The 23,807-nt window shown below is 40.8% G+C and overlaps 2 protein-coding genes across 2 annotated transcripts; both read left to right on the top strand.

The window, feature by feature from the left end:
• The first annotated feature begins 16,652 nt into the window (after nt 1–16,652).
• On the top strand, nt 16,653–18,481 carry LOC141898314 (uncharacterized). The gene is made up of 4 exons (XM_074784156.1): nt 16,653–17,743; nt 17,869–17,983; nt 18,107–18,252; nt 18,352–18,481. The coding sequence occupies exons 1-4, from the start codon at nt 17,205–17,207 to the stop codon at nt 18,479–18,481; spliced, it is 930 nt and encodes a 309-aa protein (XP_074640257.1). The 5' UTR covers nt 16,653–17,204.
• A 283-nt stretch (nt 18,482–18,764) lies between these two features.
• Nucleotides 18,765–23,553, top strand: LOC141898624 (regulator of chromosome condensation-like). The gene is made up of 11 exons (XM_074784637.1): nt 18,765–18,843; nt 19,421–19,538; nt 20,321–20,508; nt 20,707–20,886; nt 21,081–21,237; nt 21,351–21,422; nt 21,508–21,666; nt 21,934–22,047; nt 22,136–22,294; nt 22,439–22,544; nt 22,860–23,553. The coding sequence occupies exons 2-11, from the start codon at nt 19,433–19,435 to the stop codon at nt 22,939–22,941; spliced, it is 1,323 nt and encodes a 440-aa protein (XP_074640738.1). The 5' UTR covers nt 18,765–18,843; nt 19,421–19,432; the 3' UTR covers nt 22,942–23,553.
• The last annotated feature ends 254 nt before the right edge of the window (nt 23,554–23,807 follow it).

The following is a 23,807-nucleotide window of genomic DNA, read 5'->3' as shown; positions in this document are numbered from 1 at the left end:
CATCAATAGGAAAATAACAAAAATACACAAAGAATTGTAAACTTTGATCCATAAAACACCGAAAATTGGACTAGTCTGAAAGTCATAAGACTATGAATTTGACAATTCATGAGGTCAATATAACCGACACTTTGTTATATTTCATGAAATATGAACCTATCATGTCAACTTTTCAAATGACATCTCAATTATCAAGAAAAAGCTCAACAATATTCGATTAGGGCCTTAATAATAATAGTGTTTTATGAACGATTGACATGAACATGTCGTTTTATCCCCACAACAATAATTATACCTAAATGACAGGTATTTATGTACTCGAGGAAGTGCCTCAGTCATTTACAAAAACATGACCTGTATTTAAAAACGTCTCCAATATAAAATATAAAAACATTAAAACCAGAGATAAAAACATAAATTCAAACTGGAAAGCTTATGATTAACTAAACAGTCTTTGATTTAATTTTCATCAGCTTTATTTAAAAAACAACTAGAGTTTTGCCACCTTTGCTCAGACATGATCAAATTGGTTATTTTCTCACATGTTACATTTAATACAAAGTATTTTAGAGGTATCCTCTTATATGCAATCAACAAGATATCCTCCCTCTGCAGGGACTCGAACCTGATGGCATCGCTACACTCAGCCACGACACGAACCCCTGCGCATCAGTAGACCGGGTGCGCAGGTACATGCGCAGCTTTCCGAACGAAAACTGGCGGCACCAATCAGATTGCTCGTTGTATAATCGTTGAGGCAAATTTCAAGGAAGAACTATAAATGGGAAAACCCGGGCTAAAATCAAACGGGATTTCTGATTGGCTAAAAATCACATCATCTGAACTGCGCATGTATCTGCGCACACGGTCGATTAAGCCTAGCGCACATCGACAAAGCGACTGGAGACAACTAGTTGCTAGTGAGCGAGTACTTTATATATCGGGCATCACACATATCGGGCATTTCGATTACACATCGAAAACTTAGTAAACCCCAGCAACTGCGTGGCTCATGCCGGTCGCTAGGTCCATAGCGCACACTTCGACAGCGACTGAGATGTGGTTTAGCAAATATTCTTGAGGGCATCACAAGTCACGTGACAAATAGCTTTGTTTTAGTCAGTTACAACCATGTGTTGTTGATTATGGAGCGCTCACATCGACGGATATGAGAGCAACTGAGTACAACTAGTTGCTCAAAAGTAGAACATGAGCAACTGGGTGGAACTGGAGATAGATGGACGCTAACCAGTCGTAAGCGCGCTCACATCGACAAATTCGAGCAACTGATTGTATCCAGCCAGTTGCTCTCATGCGCCGAAAACTGCCTGGCAACTAGTTGTCTCCAATCGCAGTGTCGATGTGCGCTAGGCTTTATAGCAGGGTTTCGTGCCGTGGCAATCTCGATGCCATCAGGTTCGAATCCCTGCCCGGGGGAGGATGTCAACAAGATAAAATTGTTCACCTGTCAATTTGAATACAGCTGGCACAATCTACTAATTAACACTTCATATATCCTCATTTATCAGGAGACTGCTCCTTTTCCATAAGGACCTTAATAAAAAATAGTATTTTATGAACCACTGATCGAAAAGCACCACAGTGAACAAGTTGCCCACTCGATGCAAGGGATGAATGTGTCACAATCGCACTGCTCATGTAGGACAGGTTGATTTTTGAGGGTCAAGTGATAATACATATATGCTTGCCCCAAGGTCAAGTGGCATTTATTCCTTAGATTAAACCCGGCAAACTATTATAAAGGTTTTTCTTCGTGACAATTCAAATCGAGTATCTTCAAACAAATATGGTTTAACAGACAAAGCTACAGTAACTTAATTATATTATTCAATTTGATCGTAGATATGAATACAACTCTATATCAAGATCAGAAACTCTTCTTGTCCAGATATTACAGGCCCGGTTAAACCGATAATCAAAACAAAGCTAGGACAATTGACCAATTAGCATTGTATCCTAAAGTTATCATGAAACTGCTGCTATTTTCTACAGGTCCTTAATTAAATCAGTATTTCATGAACCACTGAAAAGTTAAGTTTATAGCTGTTTAACATTCTTTTAAAAAAGTAAAAAGTATTTACTAGATTTTAGACAGTGAGTCTACCCCAGTATAACAATAAACAGTCACAGCAGTGATTGAGCGCGGCTAGTTGAAAGGACGGTCGATCTTTCATCACAGTTATTCAAAGCATTCTATCATATCAGTTTTTTTTAAGTGTGTTCGATTAAGTTAAGGTTTATTGTTATTTGTTTTATTCATTACAACTGAGTTGATAGAATGCTTTGAATAACAACAGAAAAGATCTCGGGTTTTCGCTATACTTAGGGAAGGTTGTTCGATAAATGAAGAACCTTGTTGATAAATAATTGAAAAAATGCCTTTTCATGTAAATAGAATATTAATTTATTGTTTGTTTGTATTGTTGTTTATTATATTTATTATTTATTGGTTTTTTATTTTTTAGAATTAATTTATGTACTTGTATTTTGAATTATGTATTATTTATACTCCTCTATTTACAACTGCAGGCATTTTTTCACTGTAAAGTTCTGGGCCCATTTTGAAAAAGCGCTACCGATTCACTGCCACTCCTTAATAATCATTATACACCCGATTTGAAGCTAAGTGATTATTCACGAGAGCCATCTCGTGATGGATTTACCCATTACAATAAAAGAGGTTCAAACAGCTATAAACAATGTTAAAACGTTCAAAATTAGTCCTAGCTATAACTTTATGCCTAGCTTTACCTCTCAAATGTAAATAATGGTCTCCTTTCAGATAAAGCTTTAGTTTTCAATTACGTGGCTATGATCATCAAACAGATTGATGGAGGCTTAAAGGTCAATGTGAAAATCGAAATCTACGATTCACTTCAAATTTCTCAAATTGGTTACATGGGCCTTCCGAAAATATCAATGCCATCAAATTAGTACATCTACAATTCAGCAAATAGTTAATATTTGTACATTAACACGGGTCAAACGTTATGTTCTATGTTTCCTAACTATGTGATATCTACACCGACAAATACCATAGTTGACTATGTTTAGCTATGGTAAGTTTGAAGATTAAACTCACAATTCATGTTGAAACTGTATCTCAGTTTAGGAGTTAACTCAACAGACCTACGAATCCAAACTACGCACTCGGCGCGACCGTTTACTCCTAGTGACTAACCTAACTTGACTTATCTATCGACCAAGGATCGAATACCAAAATCGTGAATTAATGGAGCTTAGCTTTTATTAGACTCTCACATTGCATAAATTATTATCAAATAGTTTCCTGGAAAACACTATATTATCCATCAGACTGGTTTGAAAAAGACGATAAGTAACAAAATCAATACTTTACTACAGAAGTCCGATATTGTCTTTGCCGATCCTGGATCTCAGTGTTTATAAGATGCACTATTATTTATGCTGCTCTTAATAAGATACACTATTGTCTTTGCTGCTTTTATAACAGTGTTTATCCTGAATCAGTGTTTATGAGATAATCCATTAGCTTTGTCGCTTGAATCAGTGTTTATAAGATTCACTATTGTCTCTGCTGCTCCTGATAAAATGTTTTATAGAAATCAACCACCGATTGTAGAAGAATCCATCGTTGAGTGATTAATCTGTTGCTGGCTCCTCAACTTCTCATCTGGGCTTCTGCAGTTTTCATCAGGAAATGGGTCTATCAGTATTCATCTACCTGTGAGTATCTTCTTCAGGCCATTATTGCCGAGATGTAGTTTGGCTGAAACAAAGTGAAGAAAGCAAAACATTTCAGACAGATTTATCATAATTTACATGTCATTTCAAATTACAAGCCACCGTGTTTTTCACAAAGTAAAATTCATTGACGTCAATTGTCAATTCAAACCCCAATAATCAATTAGTAGTAGTAGTAGGACTAGTTCATCACTGTTCAAGACTAGTGAAGATAAAAGTTTAAAGATAAAAGCTCAGCTATGTGGACCGGTAAATAGATTTTGATGATAGTCACTTATTAAATGATATTCATATGAGGACTGAAATTTCTATATACTGGTAATTTCATGTATATCAACTTACCTTTTAAGATTGCTGGGTTCAGTTCTGGCCTCTTCTGTGCCCTGTTCCAGTTTGTTGATTTTGGACGAGTAGTTGATCTCAAGCTGGACTTTTTCTTATAGTTGAAATTTAGCTGCAATGATAAAAAGAAGGTATCCTGTAATGACAAAATATTTCAATAAGAATTAATCGTAATAATTTCATGTATATCAAGTTACCTTTTAAAATCGCTTGGTTCGTAATCGGCGTGGATCATCTTAGTTGGTTGGTTAATCAGTTGGATTCTAATTGGCCTCATCGTGCGCTGTTCCAGTTGGTCGATTTTGGACGGGTAGTTGATCTCAAGCTTGGGATTTTCTGATAGTTGAAATCCAGCTGCAATAAAAGAAGATATCCAGTAATGACAAAATATTTCATTTAGAATTTATCATAACGTTCATAAAAATTTCCATAAAAATAAACTTACATTCAAGATTGATTGGTTGAGTATCGGTGACGATCTTCTGAGTTGTTTGGATTTTTCTGTGGGCGATTGGTAGATTTCGTTTGGTTGAGTATCGGTGACGATCTTCTGAGTTGGTTTGTTTCTTCTGCTGGCGATTGGTAGATTTCGTTTGATTGATTTGAGTTGGTGTCCCAACAAACCCACCACACCTGCCGGGAGCGAAACAGGCGGTTTTTTCTTCAAAATCGGAAATCGAAGTACAGATATAGTTGTGTGATCGGCGGTCGAGTTTACATAATTTTCTTTCATTAAATCCAAGCACGTAATTGGGAAATTCGGCTCCGGTTCATTCAAACAATCTTCCAACCAGTCAGAAAGCGACTGATTGGGGTTAACTTTTTTCTGCCTATTTTAATACATCGAGATTTTGGATATCTATATTACAAGGTTGAAGATCATTTTGTAAATTCTACGACTAGTCGATTAGTAGTTTAGCTAAAAAAAGAGCAGAATCTTGTAAGCAGAAAAATCCTTTCGAATATCACTGATCATAATGAACATGTCAATTCACATATAAGATCAGCAATGTGGACCGATACGTAGAATTTGATAATAGTCAATTAATAGATGATATTTACGTACATGAAATTCAACTCATATTGTTATTCATCTATATTCTAGATATCTAAGCAATGGTTGATTATTATAGTTTAACAGCAATTCGATTAAAGAAGCATCTATAGTCATCTTTAGGAATACCTGAGTTACAACAAATTTAGTAATGCATAATAAATCTTATCAAATCGTTTTTTCTACTGTTTTTCTCTTCTACCTTCATTTATTCTTGATGAGTCTCTTTCTCTTTGAAACCCAGGCGCCAGTAGGCTTTTATTCAAACCCAGGCCCATCATACAGTTAGTGATATTGCCCTATATACATTTCGATTGTCGGCTAAACCATATTCGTATTATCAAATTAACTTCATCGTCAATTAATAAACTTAAAGAGAGATTTTCTAGTACCCACAGATGGTGACATCTGTATCCAGTGATCCATTTCAGTAATTCTAAATATTGCTCCTTATATATACAATGATCTTGTAATCATGATGTTATAACTAACTGAATAGTGCGCTGCCAGCATTGAACACATTGATCCTGGTCAACATGGTTCTACAGATTTAAGAAACCTTGTCAACCCCTTATCAACCCCTATGGTTTAGATTTGAGCACCTTTACCTAACATGAAGATGTTGAATTAATCTTCATCTTAGATACCTAATCAATCAATTAATTTCCTAGCTATAATCAAAATTGTCTCCGACAATATTTTATACGGGGCTTGAAATTTCAATATGAGAAGAATTTCAGATCTTGTTTGGATTGTCACTATTTCAAACTGCTAATTTTGCATCAGAGCTTTTGATATCTATGAAAAATCAACTTAGCTTTATGTATGTATGCATTCCTGTTGCCATGCAGGATGAGACTGCCAGGTTTGGTTGCGGCAGTACTTTCGGTGTTTGGTTGATTCAACGTGGAGTCTTTTGTTGGCACTTCTAGTGGGTAGATTTTAGATGGGCCTTTCCGGATTAACCTGAAATGAGTTAAAGAGCGATATTCTGTAGTTACACAATCCTTTCTGTATCATACATCGTAATTTACATGTGTATCAACTTAACTTTCAATATTGCCGAGTTCGGTGTTCTTTTTTCGCCATCTTCTTCTTTGTAGTCGCCTTCAGCATCTTCTTCATCTTGGGAGTCCTGAAATGAAAAAAAAAGAAGAGCGATGAAAACCTGGTACGGAACAAAACTAATGTCCGAAAGCTTTTCAGCTCTCCGTCGCCGGTCACATGCCGAGGACACCAGACAAAGAACCAGCCAGGAATATACTGCCCTCTACACGTCCTCACACAGATCACGAAAACCAGGATGAAGCCGTCTTACTTTCACCATTTACCGACAGGGTGTGCCGGGTGACGTCAGTAACTGACAAACATATCGAATTGCCCAAGTCAAAAATAGGGCAGCGCAACTGGATTGCCCGCACTAGCACTCAAAGGAAGACAAGACTTAATCCATGCCCGAAGCAACCCACAGGGAATCAATGAATACTAACACTCAAAGGAAGACAGGGAAATTAATCCCTGCCCGAAGCAATCCCTTAAAAGGAATCAATGAATGCAAGCACGCAAGCGATCCCGCAGTGAATCAATGAATCCTAGCACGCAAAGGAAGACAGGGAAATGAATCCCTGCCCCCGAAGCAATCCCTTAAAAGGAATCAATGAATGCTAGAACGCAAAGCAAGACAAGACTAAATCTTTGCCCGAAGCAATTCCTGAAAAGGAATCAATGAATACTAGTAGACAGTCCAGCTTTACCACTCCATTTTTAACCCGTGCAATCCGACTGACTTGCCCATCATTGACGTCACCCAGCACACTCTGTTGATACGTGGGGAGAGTGAGGCCTCGTCATTCTAGTTTTCGTGTTCCGTATGAGGGCGTGTAGAGGGCAGCCATTTCCTGACCGACTCTTTGTCTGACATCCTCGACAAGTGACCGGCGAAGGAGAGCCGACACTTTCGGACATTAGTTTTGTTCCAGCAAATGTTGAAATTCGACAGAGAAATCGGCCCAGAAAAATAGAACGGATTAATTAACACGGAACAGTGCAGGACAACACGGAGACGAACAGTAACACATAAAACATAAAGACGTCGTTCCTCAGGAAGCAGGAACAGGAGCGCAGCGAAGATAGCCAGGATCATGATCGCCAGGAGAATCCACGGAAGCATGTCTGCACAGTGTGAGAAAGCGGAGGTGAATAAATTCCTATGCTTACACACTGTGGTCAGCCGGTGACGTATTCCAATTGTGATCAATAGCGCATGTTAATGATATCAACAAACTCTGAAAAACCGCAATTGTGTCTCTTTATTGTTGAATGGAGTTATCGAAGGTTCAACTGCCGGGTTGAACTCGCGCCAGTAGCCAGCTGAACAATCGTGGAACTTTAATAAGGCCATAAAAATAAATTACTTGATTCCCAACAGCTCCCTCTCCTAATTCAGCCGCCGCCTGTTTTTTTTCTTAAATTTTAGAATAATTTATTGAAATCTAAGAATAAAAACGTTAACATTTATTGATGAAAACCTCTAGCGTTATTTCTCATAAATGCATAGCTTCCCCGAAGTGGTGACATAAATAATTCCAACTTCAAGGCCAAACAAAAATGATACTTAGTTTCTTCGCAGCGGCCGGGTCATTTTTGTTAGATATATATGGAATACCTTATGGAATACCTCAAGGGCCATACGACATACGAGTTACGTTTTACGACTTACGATTTAAAAACTTACTTCATAAAGCGGAAGTCGTAACGGATATTCAAGGAAATGTATAAGTAACTCGTAAAACGTAAATCGTAACTCGTAAAACGTAACTCGTAAGTCGTAAAAAGTAACTCGTAAGTCGTATGGCCCTTGAGGTATTATGGAATACATGGAATACCTCAAGGGCCATACGATTTACGAGTTAAGTGTTGGAGTTTCGGTTCGCAAGAGTTCAAGGACAGTGGCCACGTGGTAGGCATTTCACTGTGTGGGTGTAATTATTAGACGAATAACTGTAACGATGATGGATGGCTGCATGCAGCCCAGTGTTTTCAAAAAAAATAAATACATTTTTTCTAAATTGATGAATCTTGTTCTAATTATTAAAATCATTTCCAGCTAAGATCTATTGAAATATCGTCTAAAAATCATCGTGCACGTAACGGGGCAGTCATCAGTCAGTGTGAAATGTATTGTCAGCATTTAATAGATTTTGAGAAGGTTCGCACAGCAGATGGCCAACGCGCAGATTTTCTGCCCAGTAATAGACCACTGCAGTCGAGATTGATTCACTATGTACAATAAATTACTCTTATTATGCTGTTTGAAATGACAATTCGACTTCATTTTGTGTAACGAGGTCCTATTCTGCCTGTTCCACAGTAGAAGTTTCCTCCAAATATCGACTCTGAGAGCCCAAAAACCAGTAAAAAGGCGGACAAAAGATATTAACACAATCACCTATTGTTCTGTATTTTCGAGAGAGAGGGCAGCACCCTCCAGTTACAACATAGAAAACGACTGATGGACATATTCCATCACACCACCCCCCCTTCAACTTGTTCAAACTCCTATTTGAACAGGAATATATAGTCAAAATATCTACACAAATTAAATTATAGTCCTTATTAAAGTATATTAAGCTCCAAACTTCTCGGCTCTGGATACAGTAGACATCTAACATGGCGTAGTCGTTGTTTCGCATTAGGGTTGCATCTCAGTGATGATAATACATGCAGCTTTCGATCTTCACTAATGGTTTGTGGTTTGTTTTCGGGGCGCACCTAAGCGTAGTGTCTAACCAAAAATATCTATACCATCAAAAGGTAGATACGGCCAATGGACACTGCACTTGGCTTGCCCCTCTGCCACTGTTCCTCGTCCTGGGAAGCTGAAAAATACAATCAAAAGAAAACGGAAAGAAACTGTTCGCAATGGGGTGTGCTACATCTGGGGGGTCACGTGTGGTAGTATTTGGACTGAATGGCTTTTTGTCACTAACATTACAAAGAATAAGCGACTCCAGGTGAACCATCGTTAGGTACCGAAGGAAACACATTCAGGCGCGATCTACCACACGGATTATTTCCCGACAGACATAGTGCATGGCCGACTTTTTGTAGTGGATCCCCACAAAATCAGAATCCGGGATATCTGGATGGTCGGCCTGTTGGAACCCGGCACGGAGGGCGAAGACGTTAACCCGGTTGATGTTGTTTACCCGATTGTGGTCACCACGCCAGCAAGGAGGGACAGGGGTCTGTAGGTGGAAAAGGGGAACAGAAGGGTGCTTGCCCTTGAGTAGCGCCAAAACTTCCGCCAACTCCTCTGTCGTCCTGCCATAATCGCCGGCATGGTTCATACCATGCGTGACCACAATCGCTCTTGCCCTAAAGGATACATGTGGGAGGTACTCCAACAAATCACCGAGTCGTTCACCAGGGTGGCAAATTGGAATCAAACCGCCGCTGGCCTTTAGCCCCGTAAACATCGAGTCTCCCAGCAACACGATTGGTAAGTCCTCAACTGCCCTCTGTTTCAAGTCTCCAAGTTTCGACCAGATGTACGAGGAGTCACCACCACATTCGGCCAGGGCGTTCACTAGTTCCTGGCTGATGTACTCAAATGCAGCTGTGCTCATCTTCGGCCGAAAACGTCGGGTCTTTGTCGTCTTGAGACCGGTTACTACCGCACCGGTTACTATGCGACCAGGATCCTCCACAAACGACTGTTCTATGGCAGAGTTATAAAGTCTGCCCATCTTGGCTCTCAATTCGCTGAGGGTCTTGTCCTGTCTGTGAAGGGTGGAACAGACTTCTTTCGAGACCTGCCGTTTAAGGGTCTGTGTCGCCTCGTGGAGGCTAGATAACTGGTCTAACTCGATACAGTCCATGCTAGAAACGATAAATAGTTCAAAACATGAGTTGGCTGCAACGACAAGACTAAATGGCGGAGATTCTGTTCATTCAGATACCACCCGAATCATGCAAGGTGGGTGGTCCCAAGCATACCATCAGGAGGTGCAAGGGGTCTGAAATCCTAGTCACCACCAGTTACAAATGATAATAAACTGTCTACTAAAACTAAGTAAATATATAGGCAGGGTTATATACAAGGGTACTAAATATATATATAGGATTTAACCCTTTGATTTAAGGTACCGGCCCATTTCTAACCAGTAGCCTTTCCTCATGTTAATCCGGGACCGAACTTCGCGACATTTCTGGCAATTTTGGATCAGTTCTATATCAAAAATGTTGTTCTGCTCAATCTTGTCCGAGGCGACTGGAGGTCCTATAAGTGTGTTTGGATCCACCAAAGGGTCTGAGGCCCTATTTTGGTTGGCTAGCGAATCATCGTTATTGACTGTACATGAGTTTACGAACCGACTAGGGCGCCTGATCCCTACTCTGGGCCTGAGTCTTCTGTGCCCCTCAGTGTTTGTAATGTTCGAAGGCCCAGGCTTGGAGCGGTTTTGAGTAGGAGGCTCGCGATGGTTTTGGGAAGGGTTTGTTACAAGAGGTTCTTGAATAACTGCCGTTGTCTCGGGGTGTGACCGTGTCCAGACACAGTCTTCATCTTCCTCCCCCTCGTCGTCATTGAGGGTTGGTTGCTCCTCGGGATCGGTCATTTTAACCGGTTCCTGTCTAGGTTTTTTATGACCTATGGTCACGGTCTCACTAGACAGGAAGCACGGTTTCATATCATTGAAGTGCACAACCCGCTTTCTCTTCACCGCCCTCGGATCGGCGCCTGGTTCCAGGACAACCCTGTAATTCACCTCCGATAGTCTCTCGGTCACGACGTAAGGCCCTTTCCATTTCCGGTGGAACTTAGATGCCTCGTCCTTCTTCAAGAAATGGCTCATCAGCCACACGCGATCCCCGACCTTGTAACCCCCGCGTTTTGCGAAACGGTCATAGTCCATTTTCTGACGCCTTTGTGCCATCACTAGTCGATCACGAACAATGTTGTGTGACTTAGTGAGGCGGTCAGAGAGGTCCATGCCATACTTAGTCCTTGGTTGGTGGTCCTCGGGCAAGCCTACGCTGATGTCGATTGGTAGTGACATTTCCTCGGCGTACATCAAGTAGAACGGCGTTTCAAGAGTGGAGTGCTGGACGCTTGAACGAAATGCCATCAAACACGCTGGTAGTTCCTCGTCCCAGTTTGTTCCACACTCATTGACGGCTGTAGTCAGCATGGCCTTCAGGGACTTATTGAAATTTTCCACCTGCCCATTGCCCATAGGATGGTAGGCAGTGGTTCTGGTCTTTTCAATAGCCAAGATCCTACACATCTCCATGAAAACTTTCGACTCGAAGTTCGTGCCTTTGTCCGAGTGGATGGATTCAGGGCAGCCGTAACGGGTGACCCACTCGTTCACAAGGGCACGTGCCACCACGGAGGCCTTTTCCGTGCGAATTGGCCATGCTTCGGGCCACTTAGTGAATGCATCTTGAGCCACTAGAATGTAGACATTGCCGCGGCGGGTTCTCGGTAATGGGCCCACGATGTCTATATGTACACGCTGGAAGCGTCGCCCTACCGGTGTAGACATCATTGGGGCTTTTGGTAGTTTGGACGGGGACTTGCACTCTTGGCAAGTTTTGCAGCCCCGAACAAAATCCCTGACCCTAGCTGAGAGGCCTAATACCCAGAATCTTTCCCTAATTTTGCACTCTGTCTTTTTGGTACCGAGATGTTTCCCGGCAAATCCCTGATGTATGACTCCTATGGTTCCATCAGTCAGTGAAATGGGTAGTACCACTCGGTGTCTCGTTGAGGTAGCCCCCGGAAGTGGTTTAAGCGCAAGAATGCCATCTAAAAGCTCTAGTCGCTCAACCAGACTATAGAGGCTCCTCGCTGTTCTACCACACCGTTGCAGCCGTTTCTTGTCCTTGACCCCATCTCCGGCCAAGAACTCCCTAATTTCTGATATTTCGGGGTCATTTACTTGCGCCTCGATTATTTTGTTCCTGGACAAGCCAGTGGAGTGCGCTGTCAAATCGCCCTGATGTTTTGCAGTCACCTGGTATATAGATGGACCAGTGTCACCACAAGTTGGGCAGTCCCCATGTTTCCTCTGTCTCTTAGGGATGCGAGACAGGGCGTCTGCGTTCAAATGTTTGCTTCCAGCTCGATGTTCGATCACGAAATCATATTCCGACAGGCGTTCAAGCCACCGAGCCACTTGGCCCTCAGGGTTTTTGAAGGTTTGTAGCCACTTGAGTGCTGCGTGGTCTGTGCGAACTTTGAATTTCCTGCCTAGTAAATGGTGGCGGAAGTGATCAATCATGTCAACCAAGGCCAACATTTCGCGCCTGGTGGCACAATAGTTCTCCTCTCCACCTTTCAGCGTGCGGCTACTGTACTCGATCACTCTCTCAGAACCATCGTGTTGTAGTTGTGACAGCACCCCTCCGATAGCCCAGTTAGAGGCGTCACAGTCCAAAATGAACTCTCCAGCACCCTCCGAGAAATCTGGGAATGCCAGGATAGGGGAGCTGGTCAGCTTTTCTTTCAGTCCGTCAAACGCTAGTTGTTGCTTGAATGTCCAGACGAATGGTTCATTTTTCCTCGTAAGGCGGTGTAGCGGGGCTGTCAAGTCGGCGAAATCCTTGATGAATTGCGAGTAATATGTCACAAGACCAAGGAAACTACGCAGTTCAGTAACTGACGTTGGGGTCGGCCAATCCCTGACTCTATCGCATTTGGCACCGTCGGTTTCGACACCGGCCTCGCTTACTACATGCCCCAAAAACTTGAGGCGCCGCTGGAAAAGCGAGCACTTCCTCGGTTTTAGCTTGAGACCGGCTTTCTGAAAGCAACGAAATACCTCTTGTAATCGCGTCAGATGGGTTGGTAGATCATGACTAAACACCACTACATCATCCAGGTAGATAAGGCATGTTTTCCATGCAACATCATCCAGTACCATTGCCATCAGTCTGCTGAATGACGCCGGGGCATTACAGACTCCAAACGGCATGACATTCCACTCAAATAGATGGTTTTCAGTCGTGAATGCGGTCTTATGTTTGTCTGATTCCTTTATTGGGACCTGCCAGTATCCGCTAGTTAAATCGAGGGACGAGAACCAGGTTGCGCCCGATAAAGCCTCTAGGGTACTGTCTATTCGACCTAATGGGTGAGCGTCTTTGACTGTTGCGTCATTGAGTCGGCGGTAATCGCAGCATAGACGCAGGGAACCATCGGCCTTTTTCGCTAGAACTATTGGGCTTGACCACGGGCTGGTGGATGGCCGGATCAAGTCGTGTTCTAAAAGCTCCTTGGTCGTCCCCTCAACAAAAGCTCTCCTACCGGGGGGTAGCCGACGGGGATGTTGTTTTATCGGTGGGTGGTCACCGGTGTCAATCTCGAATTCAAGCGAATCTGTTCGACCAATGTCAAAGTCTCCCATCGAGAATACTGACTTTAGCTCCCGTATGATGTCAACAAGCTGTGTTTTCATGTCAGTGGGGATTTCAAGCTGGTCGATTTTCAATTCTCTCAAGAGGTCCTTGAATTCAGTATTGTCACCACCCTGCAGCTGGATTTTTGGAGTTGACGGGTTTTGAGCATGGTCGTCGATAGTCATGATGTCAACTGACTGTAGGGGGCAGAATAGACCAATAGTCTGGCCCCTGTCGACTCTACAAGCCTCATCCGAGAAGTTAGCCAGCCGAACCGTTATCTGGTTTGCCTCCGGTACCACCAGTGTTTTCCCAGTGCAAAAATTATTCCGTCCACAGCTGCTGATCATCCCTGAGGTCGAATTATTATGAGCATAACTCCGTTTCATGTATCCATTTACCACCACCTCGGATCCAGCTGGAATGATTTGGCTCTTACTGATGAACACCCTGCAAGCGCTCGCACGTTTGGGGCTCTGGCGGACAGGCACCTCGCTGAGGCTTCCGAAGCGGAGCACTTTGTTACGGTAATCTATGTTGCAGCCATATTTCTCGAAGAAATCACTTCCAAGCAAGCAGTCTTGTGCCAAATCCTCACTGACGATCATGGGGACATGAAATTCTTCAGTTCCAACTCTCAGACATACATCAGCTAATCCACGTAACTCCATTGGCTGACCGGTAGCCGTTGTCACGATTCCTTCGATTGGCCTCAGTGCAGCGGCTTCACCAGTCGGGCTGCTAGAGTCCCATACCGAACCTCTAATGATTGTGCAGGAGGCACCAGTGTCCAGGAGTACCACCGCTTTCGAATGGTCATTTACTACGGCATCACAGAAAAGGCCCGAGGCGTGGAGCCTCACTGTTCCGATGTTTGTAACTAAGCTCGTCTGGGCTGGTCCTGTCCCTGTTGTTTGAACCTTGGTGTCGCGCAACTTGTGACAAGTGTTTTCCGTAGCCGGACTGGGAGCCTCACTGTTCTCCGAAGGGTCACGTCGATTTTCTTCTATACTTTGGGTATGTTGTGGTGGTCTAACAGTGATGGTTCTAGTAGGATGCGGACCATCAGTAGGTGTATCTCCACTAGAATCACATGCCGGGCCAGCAACCACATATCCATCTTGAGGTGTCGTTTGAATATGGTTTGATGGTCTCGATATCATTTGAATATGGTTTGATGGTCTCACGGTGGTGGAGCTAGTATGATGGTAACCATCAATAGGTGCATCTCTACTTGCATCGCACGTTAGACCATTCGCCGTATTCATCCGATTTTTCCTACGTCTTGCGGGGGGTATATACAGCGGTACAGGGGGGACTATTTCCTGATGGGGTTTCCACTGCCCCCCTGAAAACCCCGTTTCTCGTTTCCCTGGTTTCCCTTAGGTAGGTGGCAGTTACTTGAATAGTGACCACTCCCCCCGCAATTATAGCATTTAACTTGTGGGCACAAGTTTTTGGGGTGGTCTGCATCCCTGCAACGCCAACATTTGTCATCGGCGGGTGGTCGACGATTGCCATTACCAGAGACAACTGCTTCCAAATGGCCTACTCGAGTCATCAGCGTTCCCATCATCGACTTCAATTCGTCGAGTTGTTTGGTTATGGCTGAGCTAGTCGAGTCGAGCTGGGTCTGGTTAACGGATACTTTTTGTTTATGAGTCGTGCCCTCAGTCAACCGTCTCGCTGTTTCCAGAGTCCGTGCTTGAGCGACTGCTGCAGCCAACGAACTTGGCTGGGCCGCATACATTGACTGCTTCGCTGAGACGGGTAGGCTATTACCTTTAAGGAATTGGTCTTTGGCCAATTCATCCTGCAGCTCGAAGGCAATGCCAGGGTATGCGTTCCTTGCCAGCTCTGCTAACTCGTCGGCATAGCGTTCCACAGATTCAGTTGTCTTTTGGTCCCTCCCTTTCAACAACATCTTAAAGTCATCCACAGTCTTTGTTTGTTGGAAACGGGATGATAGCCGCCGACAGAAATCATCATACGACAGGCTCGAGTCGAGACGTAGGTTCGAGACAGCCTGGTATGCCTCATGGTCAAGTCGCATCATCAGGTGTGATTTACGCTGTTCGCCCCCGTTGATGCGAGAACTAATCTGGGCCAGGTCAGCGAACGCGTCAAACCTTTCGAGCCAAACGCGGAAATTGTGTCCCATGGTATAGGGCTTGGGTGCCGGAATATTGTGCATTTTCGGGGTGGGTGCATCTCTCGTCACGACCCTCTCCATCACTTCAGTCAGTCGCTGGAGGATGGAATCCTCAGATGTTTTCAAATTTTCGGCTTTTGTCTTCATTGGACGGCCACGTTTTGGTTTTAACGAGAGGTTACCCTCCCCACTAACCAGGAGGTCATGATGTGCAGCTCCGGCCATTGGTGACATAGGCCTAGATAATGCCAAGGGCTCACACACATCATTCTCAACATCCGACATAATTACTATTCTCTTATATAAATGACACAGAAAATACAGGACCGCAAATAAATGTAGGGGAAACAGGCACTTAAAAATACTAAATATGTACTAGGAATTACGAAGTAGGTAAAAAAAAAATACGTTAAGTACACACAAAAAGTAACAGTAATTTACACAGACTAAACGGAGAAAAACGTGTTCACCGCTTCAACTCAATTTCAACTGGTTTTTTCACAATCAAATCCCACTACGCTGCCACCAGATGTAACGAGGTCCTATTCTGCCTGTTCCACAGTAGAAGTTTCCTCCAAATATCGACTCTGAGAGCCCAAAAACCAGTAAAAAGGCGGACAAAAGATATTAACACAATCACCTATTGTTCTGTATTTTCGAGAGAGAGGGCAGCACCCTCCAGTTACAACATAGAAAACGACTGATGGACATATTCCATCACATTTGAAACCCCTTCTTTGAATTACGCGCTTCGGATATCCGAAGCCATTTAGTGAAAAACGTGTAATTCGTAAAACGTAAGTCGTAAATCGTAAGTCGTAACGTATTGTAGGAAATGTATTAGTAACTCGTAAAACGTAACTCGTAAGTCGTAAAACGTAACTCGTAAGTCGTATGGCCCTTGAGGTATTCCATAGATAATAAAATTTGTAATCAGTTCCTGCTAAGTAAGTAAGTCGCGTAATGTATTGAAGTCGTAATTCGTAAAATGTAACTCGTAATTCGTAACTCGTATGGCCCTTGAGGAATTCCATACATTCAGGCGTTTAATTAGTTTGTTCAGAGTATACTCTGGCATGTAGATTTTCGGTATCGAGCGGGTTTCAAGGTCGTAGAATTATTCCGGATCGTTCTCGTATTCTAGACCTGCAAAATCTTCGTTTTAGCATCAGGACCACATTATATTTTAACTTTTACCCGTTGAAAGTAAAGAAAAGTAACTCATCAATATCGTAATATACAAACGGGATCGCAAAATCTATGTATCGGCAGTTGGTAGCGCACTTCTTCAACGTTTCTCACATCATCCTCGCCTGCCAGTGCTAGTGTAGTTTTATTCACTGGAATACGTACGACGTACCGCTGCTAAACTTTACCGTATCCTACGATTGTTGAAATATCTGGATCCTGGGTTTTACTTTTATTAGGGATAGTGAAACAAAATCTCATAAATTTGACTTTCATAAATCATCTAAAACTTGTGTAATTTTGCCGAGAGGTAGAGTAGAGATGAATCGGCTGGTTCCATCATCGTGTATTATCTCCACACATTTTCAATACGATCGGAAATCTTTTCATCTGAGGAATTATGTAGAACGCGCAATTGGCTCGAATGAAAAAAGTTCAAAAAATTTACGAGGATCTTTGAAAGATAGCCCTAGTGCTACTCAGGACCTAATGGATACGATCAAGATAACTGAGTTAATGTTATCTGATGGATTTGAATGTGACTGTGACAAACATAATCTGAATATCTGTGATCTGATTCCTTACAATGTTTTCCATGCTGCTAATCTTTCGACATCATCGACTTATGCGGATAAATCTATATTGACTGTTCACGTGAATGGTTATTTCGGTGCATTACTGATGGAAACTTTAACTCGAAGCGACATATTTTATAGCAGATTTTATAGATTCATATCCCATCTTATAACGAGTGATGTTGTTTGCTACGATCAGAAAAAAACCACCAAATTAAAAACACAAAATCTAGTAGTTGTGATAGTGCTCAGGTGGCCAACAGAAATTATCATTGACTTCAAGTGGTAAGTTACAGAATCAATAATTTGATAACACTAGTTTTATAGTGTCAATTGATTCACTGCAATTCAATTTGCCTTTTGCTGAGTATTTTCTGACCAAATAATTTTGCAAATTTTTCTTTAAATAGGTATATGCGAGTGGCAGAATTAATTTCGAAACGGGTTACACTTGAAGAATGCATGGCTTGGCTGTCCACGCTGGGAGGAGGTTATTCGTCTATGGGGGACCATTCTGAATGCCATGTAAGTTCACTCAGAAAAAGCTTGGACCATGCCTTTTTCTATTGACAACAAATGAAATTCCACTACAACAATCTATATTCAATCTTTATTTGTTTGCTGATTCTCCAGTTAACTTTTTTTCAGGCAGAAACTGCTGGTAGAATATCACTGAGACAGTTTCACATAGCGATTGAAATGGCAGATCCGATCATGCAATGTAAATGTGTTCTATTCATGGCTTTAAGTTTAATGCAAAGAGGACAAGTTTCTCGAGCAAAGCGTATGATAAAGTAGGTATTATTTCTCAGGCTACTTAGAATTGAAGAATTAAGAAGAATAGTATGTTTCTTTAAATTCTCTAAAATTTGCGATTTATTCTATATTTTCAGGAAACTGTATGGTTTCATTCAAAGACAGACGTGGTGTGATGAATGTTTAACTCTGATGTGCCGTGGGGTGTGGAGCAAGCTGCAGTTTTTTCATAAACAAAAAAAGATCCGATGTAGTGGAAATCTGTGATAATAAAATTTATATATTGAATCTATTTAGTTTGTCGGTAAATTCTATAGAGATGACAAAATGGTATTTTGCCTTTTTGGTAACCGGAAATTTGTTTCATTTATTAAATAGAGAATGGGTTATATCATTTCTGTCTTTTCCGGTTGAGGACGATGCGCTAGCGAATTTCTTTTCATTAATTTGATTGATATCGAATGAAAGCAATGAGTGTTCCGTTCGACCTGCGGACAATAAATAAAGTTAAATTGAAATTGGTTTTTACTTTTGGTTATCGTACGGTAGCGCCACCTACAAGAGGGAAAATAGCTTGGCTTAAAAATCGTAAAACTTTTCAATCGTCTAAATCGTCGGTAAATCAAAAGGTATGTGGGGTTTTCGCACCGTGCTTTTAAAAGAATGAACGTGTGATTTTACCAAGTGATACGGTTTATGTTTATATTTCCAAATTTTCCACGGTGAACCACCAAAAAACTGCGTTCCTGCAAAAGAAAAGTTAAATCCACTTGATGTAAATTAACTTTATTGTATATTTGGACGATTCGCTTTTGTGGAAATAGTTCTTTAGAAAAGATACTTGTTCATAGTCTTTTGTGAGTTGAATTTGACTCCACTTTTCCTTATTTGGGTCCCTTATTTGTTAATCTCATTTCATTGGATGTGACTTAATTAAAAAACGTGAAGACGGCTAATTATTTTCTGGTGCAAAATTCCAATTATTTGTAATTTGAAGTGTGGCCTATGATACTCTTAAATGCCAAGTAATTAAGCCATTGTTGGTACCCTGTGAGATTATCTGGGTTTCATGTTAAATGCCAGTTATTCAGGAGAACTAACTGTGATAAACTATCAATGGTTTGAGACTGCTGTCACACTAACAATGGAATTAATTAAAACAAAGGCAACTCCCACAATTATTCTATATCAAAATTCTTTAATCAGAATTCAGAAAAAATGGTTGGAAGAAGACCTAAAGCAAAAGAGGCTCAACCCTCCAGAAAACGTCCCAATGAAGAAAATGATGACACTGTGGAACCACCTAAAAGTAAAAAACAGAAAGGTAAATTAGGAAGTTATAGAAATAACTATATATTCGTATAGTACAATTTTAATAAATGAAATTTCTTAGATATTTGAAATAGCACTGAATAGTTCGAACGTTCATTAAAACATTTCTCGTGTTTCAATGGAACCATCTCATTTCTCAGCACCGGTGAACTCGTTATGAGAAACCGGCACTTTATAAATGTTTATTACTATTATAATAATAATAATAATGATAGTAATTAACATTTATAAAGTGCCGGTACATATGTCAGAGTCTGCATGTATTTGTAAATCATTTTCCCCATTTTTCATTGGATCCAGCGCACAAAGAGTTAAATCTAACCCAAAATTGTCAGAAGCCATGTACCATTGGTAGATGGCTCATATAACAATCATATTGTATCATCTGGCTCCCGTATACTTATCCGGATTATTACAAGTCTATGTACCTGTCAGACTTCTACCTTCTGCCAATCAGGAGAGACTGGTTGTTCCTATTTCCGTTGGTCATCATACGGTGGCAGAACATTCTCCACATATGCTCCCAGACTGTGGAATAACCTTCTTGCGGACATACCTGACTCCATGTCTTTGTCTTGTGAATCATTCAAGCGAACACTCAAAACCGTTCTATTCCGTACCAGCTACTTATAGTTTCTAGAGGAGCGCATTTGAACTTCTATTCTTAAGGGGTCTTGCGCTATATAAATGACAATTTATTATTATATTGTACAGACATTTTTTCAACCCGAGACTACTTGTATTTTCAAGTGAAACAATATCTTTCTATTGTAGTCTCTCACGAGTCGCATGCAACGGTTGGTGGAATCGTGTTAACTCTGGGTGAAGGTGATGTCGGTCAACTGGGCCTCGGTGAAGATATTCTGGAGAGATCTCGCCCGAGTAAAGTCGATATCTCTGAAGATATAATTCAGGTCTTCGCCGGTGGTATGCACACTGTTTGCTTGACTTCAAAAGGAGAGGTAATAGAACCGGGCTGTTTGGCAACAGACAAACAACAGTGGTCATATATGAAATGCACTACTGAAGTAACAAATTTTCTAAGACTGGCCCATAGTGGATTTGTCTTAATCCGAAGAAAAAAGAAAAAACATTGATCGGAATCATCATAATCACAATAACTCTTCATATTTTATTGTTGTTTTTTTGCACATCTTTAGGTAATTACATTCGGCTGTAATGATGATGGTGCTCTTGGTCGAGATACGTCGGAAGAAGGCTCTGAAACACTGCCAGCTAAAGTGGAGTTGCCGAGTAAAGTTGTTCAAGTTAGTGCAGGAGATAGCCACACGGCTGCACTGACTGAGGAAGGCAAAGTTTACATTTGGGGAATATTTAGAGTAAGTTGTTATTTTTCACCAGGGTAGGGTCATCATCTGTCATCTTTTAATGGAGAGTTAAGACTTAAGATTGCTGAAATATCTATCACCCTTAATGATGAAAAATGATGTAAAAAGATATTATCATAATATTGTATATAAGTAAGTTTGTCAAATTGTTTCACATTTCACAATGGGATTTGTTGGTATTCTAGGATGCTAATGGTTTAATGGGAATGATAACGTATAAGAACGTTCAGAAGACACCTGTGCAGTTTGTTATCGGTTCACCAAAGACTGTCGTTGTGAAGATCGTGTCTGGTGGTGACCATCTGGCTTGTTTAACATCAAACGGTGAAATTTACACCGCAGGTAAATCATATATAGTAGACTCTGTGCCTTAACTCAGTACCGGTATCTCAGAAACCACAATGGAATCAGAATTTCAGATGTCATCTTAATCATTTCTTAATTTGTACGCATAGGAAATGCTGAACAAGGACAGTTGGGTAGGGTAGCCGAATGCTTCGCTGTACGCGGAGGTCGAAAGGGCGCTGGTAAGTTATTTTCCATGTTTCATGAATTTAGAAGTCCGTAAAATGTTCTATTAGTCTTCAGAAGATGATTTGATCAAATTTTCAGAATATCTGTTGACGCCCGGTATCGTTCGCTGTCGCCGTTCTCGTGGACGAAAATCGTCTAAATTCAGCGATATCTGGGCCGGAACGTTCGACACATTCGCGCGTGAAGCAGAATCTGGAGATATTTACGCGTGGGGTCTGAATAATTACTACCAACTCGGTATGTTAAATAGAGTTCAATTTTTGTTTCATATAGTTTCAGTTATACTGGCCTTAATAATTGGTTTTAGATATTTTTCAGACTAAAAACTGAAATGAAAAAATTTCTGATAATAATTTTCTGATTACAATTGTCATAAAGATTTCATTGTCATTAATTGCATCGATTTGGTCGAGTCTTCCAAATCCTATTATAATGATTCCTTTCTACGTGTTTGAAATATTTTTATCGGAAGTGGATAATTGTTTTATCAATTATGAATGATAGGAATTGATGATATGGAGAATAGATTCATGCCAGAACGATTAACATCATTTGAAGGCAAACAGTGGAAGAGTTTCGCAAGTGGACAGCACCATACCGTCGCATTGGACACTGCAGGTTTGTTAAAATCAGTTGGGTGAAATGAAATCTAGATTCAGAAGAAAATTCCATTTATTCATTCTTTCATTCGATTCTTATTTTGCAGGCAAAGTATACAGTTTAGGGCGTAAAGAGTACGGAAGGTTAGGTCTTGGAAAGGATTGTGAAGAAACGAAAGAACCAACTTTGATAACATCGCTAAACGGAACTGGATGTCAGTCTATATCAGCTGGAAGTTCTGTCAGTTTCGCCGTGTCTAATGATGGTACATAAAACTTTCATACGACGAATAATTCATACTCGCTGTAGTGTAGTAGTGATCTGAATAATCTTTGAATGATTCGATCTTCTGTTATTGAAGCATATGAATTGGATTGCAAATATTTGACAGCGGTTTCGATATTTTCAGGTGTCGGTTTTTCATGGGGAATGGGTACGAATCAACAATTAGGAACTGGCAACGACGACGATGTGTACGAACCAATCAAAATTGCGGGAAAACAACTTTTAAACAGGTACGTTTAATAAACCCACGATGGAGTGGACAGATTCAAAGCGACATTATATAGAATATTGCGCAGATCATTTCAATCATAGAAGAATTTGTTTGGTTGTTATTTTGTCAACGGCCCAAAGTCCAAAAGTGGTCTGAGAATCTTAAGATTCGTCTGAAAGTTTTAAGATGACCCTAGACCTGTCCCAACTCCAAGCCATGACTATACAACTGGCTTGTGGGTCCCAGTTTCATTTAAAGAATTGGAATTGTTCAAAAACATTTCTTTGGTATATGAATCTTATTATTTCACTCAATTCTCAATTATCTTTTGCAGGGAAGTGATAATGATTTCAGCAGGTGGACAGCATACTGTGTTATTGGCTAAGGATAAACCTGCAGAAAAAGAAGGAAGTTAACAAACAGTTTCTTGGATATGGCGGTGTTAACACTTGGCAATAATGTGAACTATTTTAGCAATTTTTGAAAACGAACCAAACAATACCAATCAGTGAACCTAGTGTTTTTAGAGAAAATGTTGTTTTCTGCATTTAATAACCGTGTACAGTATGAAATCAGTGCATGCGTTATGATATATATTGTTAGGGCTATCTGGCCTAAACGGTGATTGATTTAATAATCTGGCTGGATATAAGATTTAATCAAAAAGGAATTTCATTCGCTTGCATATTACTGAGGATTGCATAAGTCTGTCATAAGACATTGTTTTTAGGAACGATGCAAAAAATTTTGTATTATTTTAATTTGAACATTTTCGGGATATAGATTTTTAATCCATTCTTTTATTGCAAGCATTAGATAACTTCAGAGTTAATTCTTCCCTATACGTATTCTCAGATGTAGTACTATATACTCATTTTCTCGTTTCAGTGCCCAAGATTTTGTGAACTTTGTAAATGTTTGTTTCTGTGTGAAGTTGTAAAACTTGTTTTATAATGATGTCATCTTGATTGAAATTCGAATCATGTATTTTTTTAGAAATTACCGAAATAAACTGACTGAAATTTTTACGTAGAATAGTTAGTCATTTAGATGTTGAGGAACAACCACTGTATTAACCCAAATATTCCAGCCAAGCCATTTCAATCATCGTTGTCATTTGATGGATCTCTTTTTAAGAATGATAGGAATTGATATGTGGTAATGATTCATTATCTATTCGATATCCACAAGATTTAAGATTATCTTTTTGATCACCCACATTGGACCATCTGGGTGGGGGCGATATGAACTAGCTTGAGTCATCTCCCACCACACCTTCCGG

Source organism: Tubulanus polymorphus, chromosome 2 (genome assembly GCF_964204645.1).
Source record: "Tubulanus polymorphus chromosome 2, tnTubPoly1.2, whole genome shotgun sequence".
Taxonomy (NCBI): domain Eukaryota; kingdom Metazoa; phylum Nemertea; class Palaeonemertea; order Tubulaniformes; family Tubulanidae; genus Tubulanus; species Tubulanus polymorphus.
This window is presented reverse-complemented; position numbering and strand designations above follow the sequence as displayed.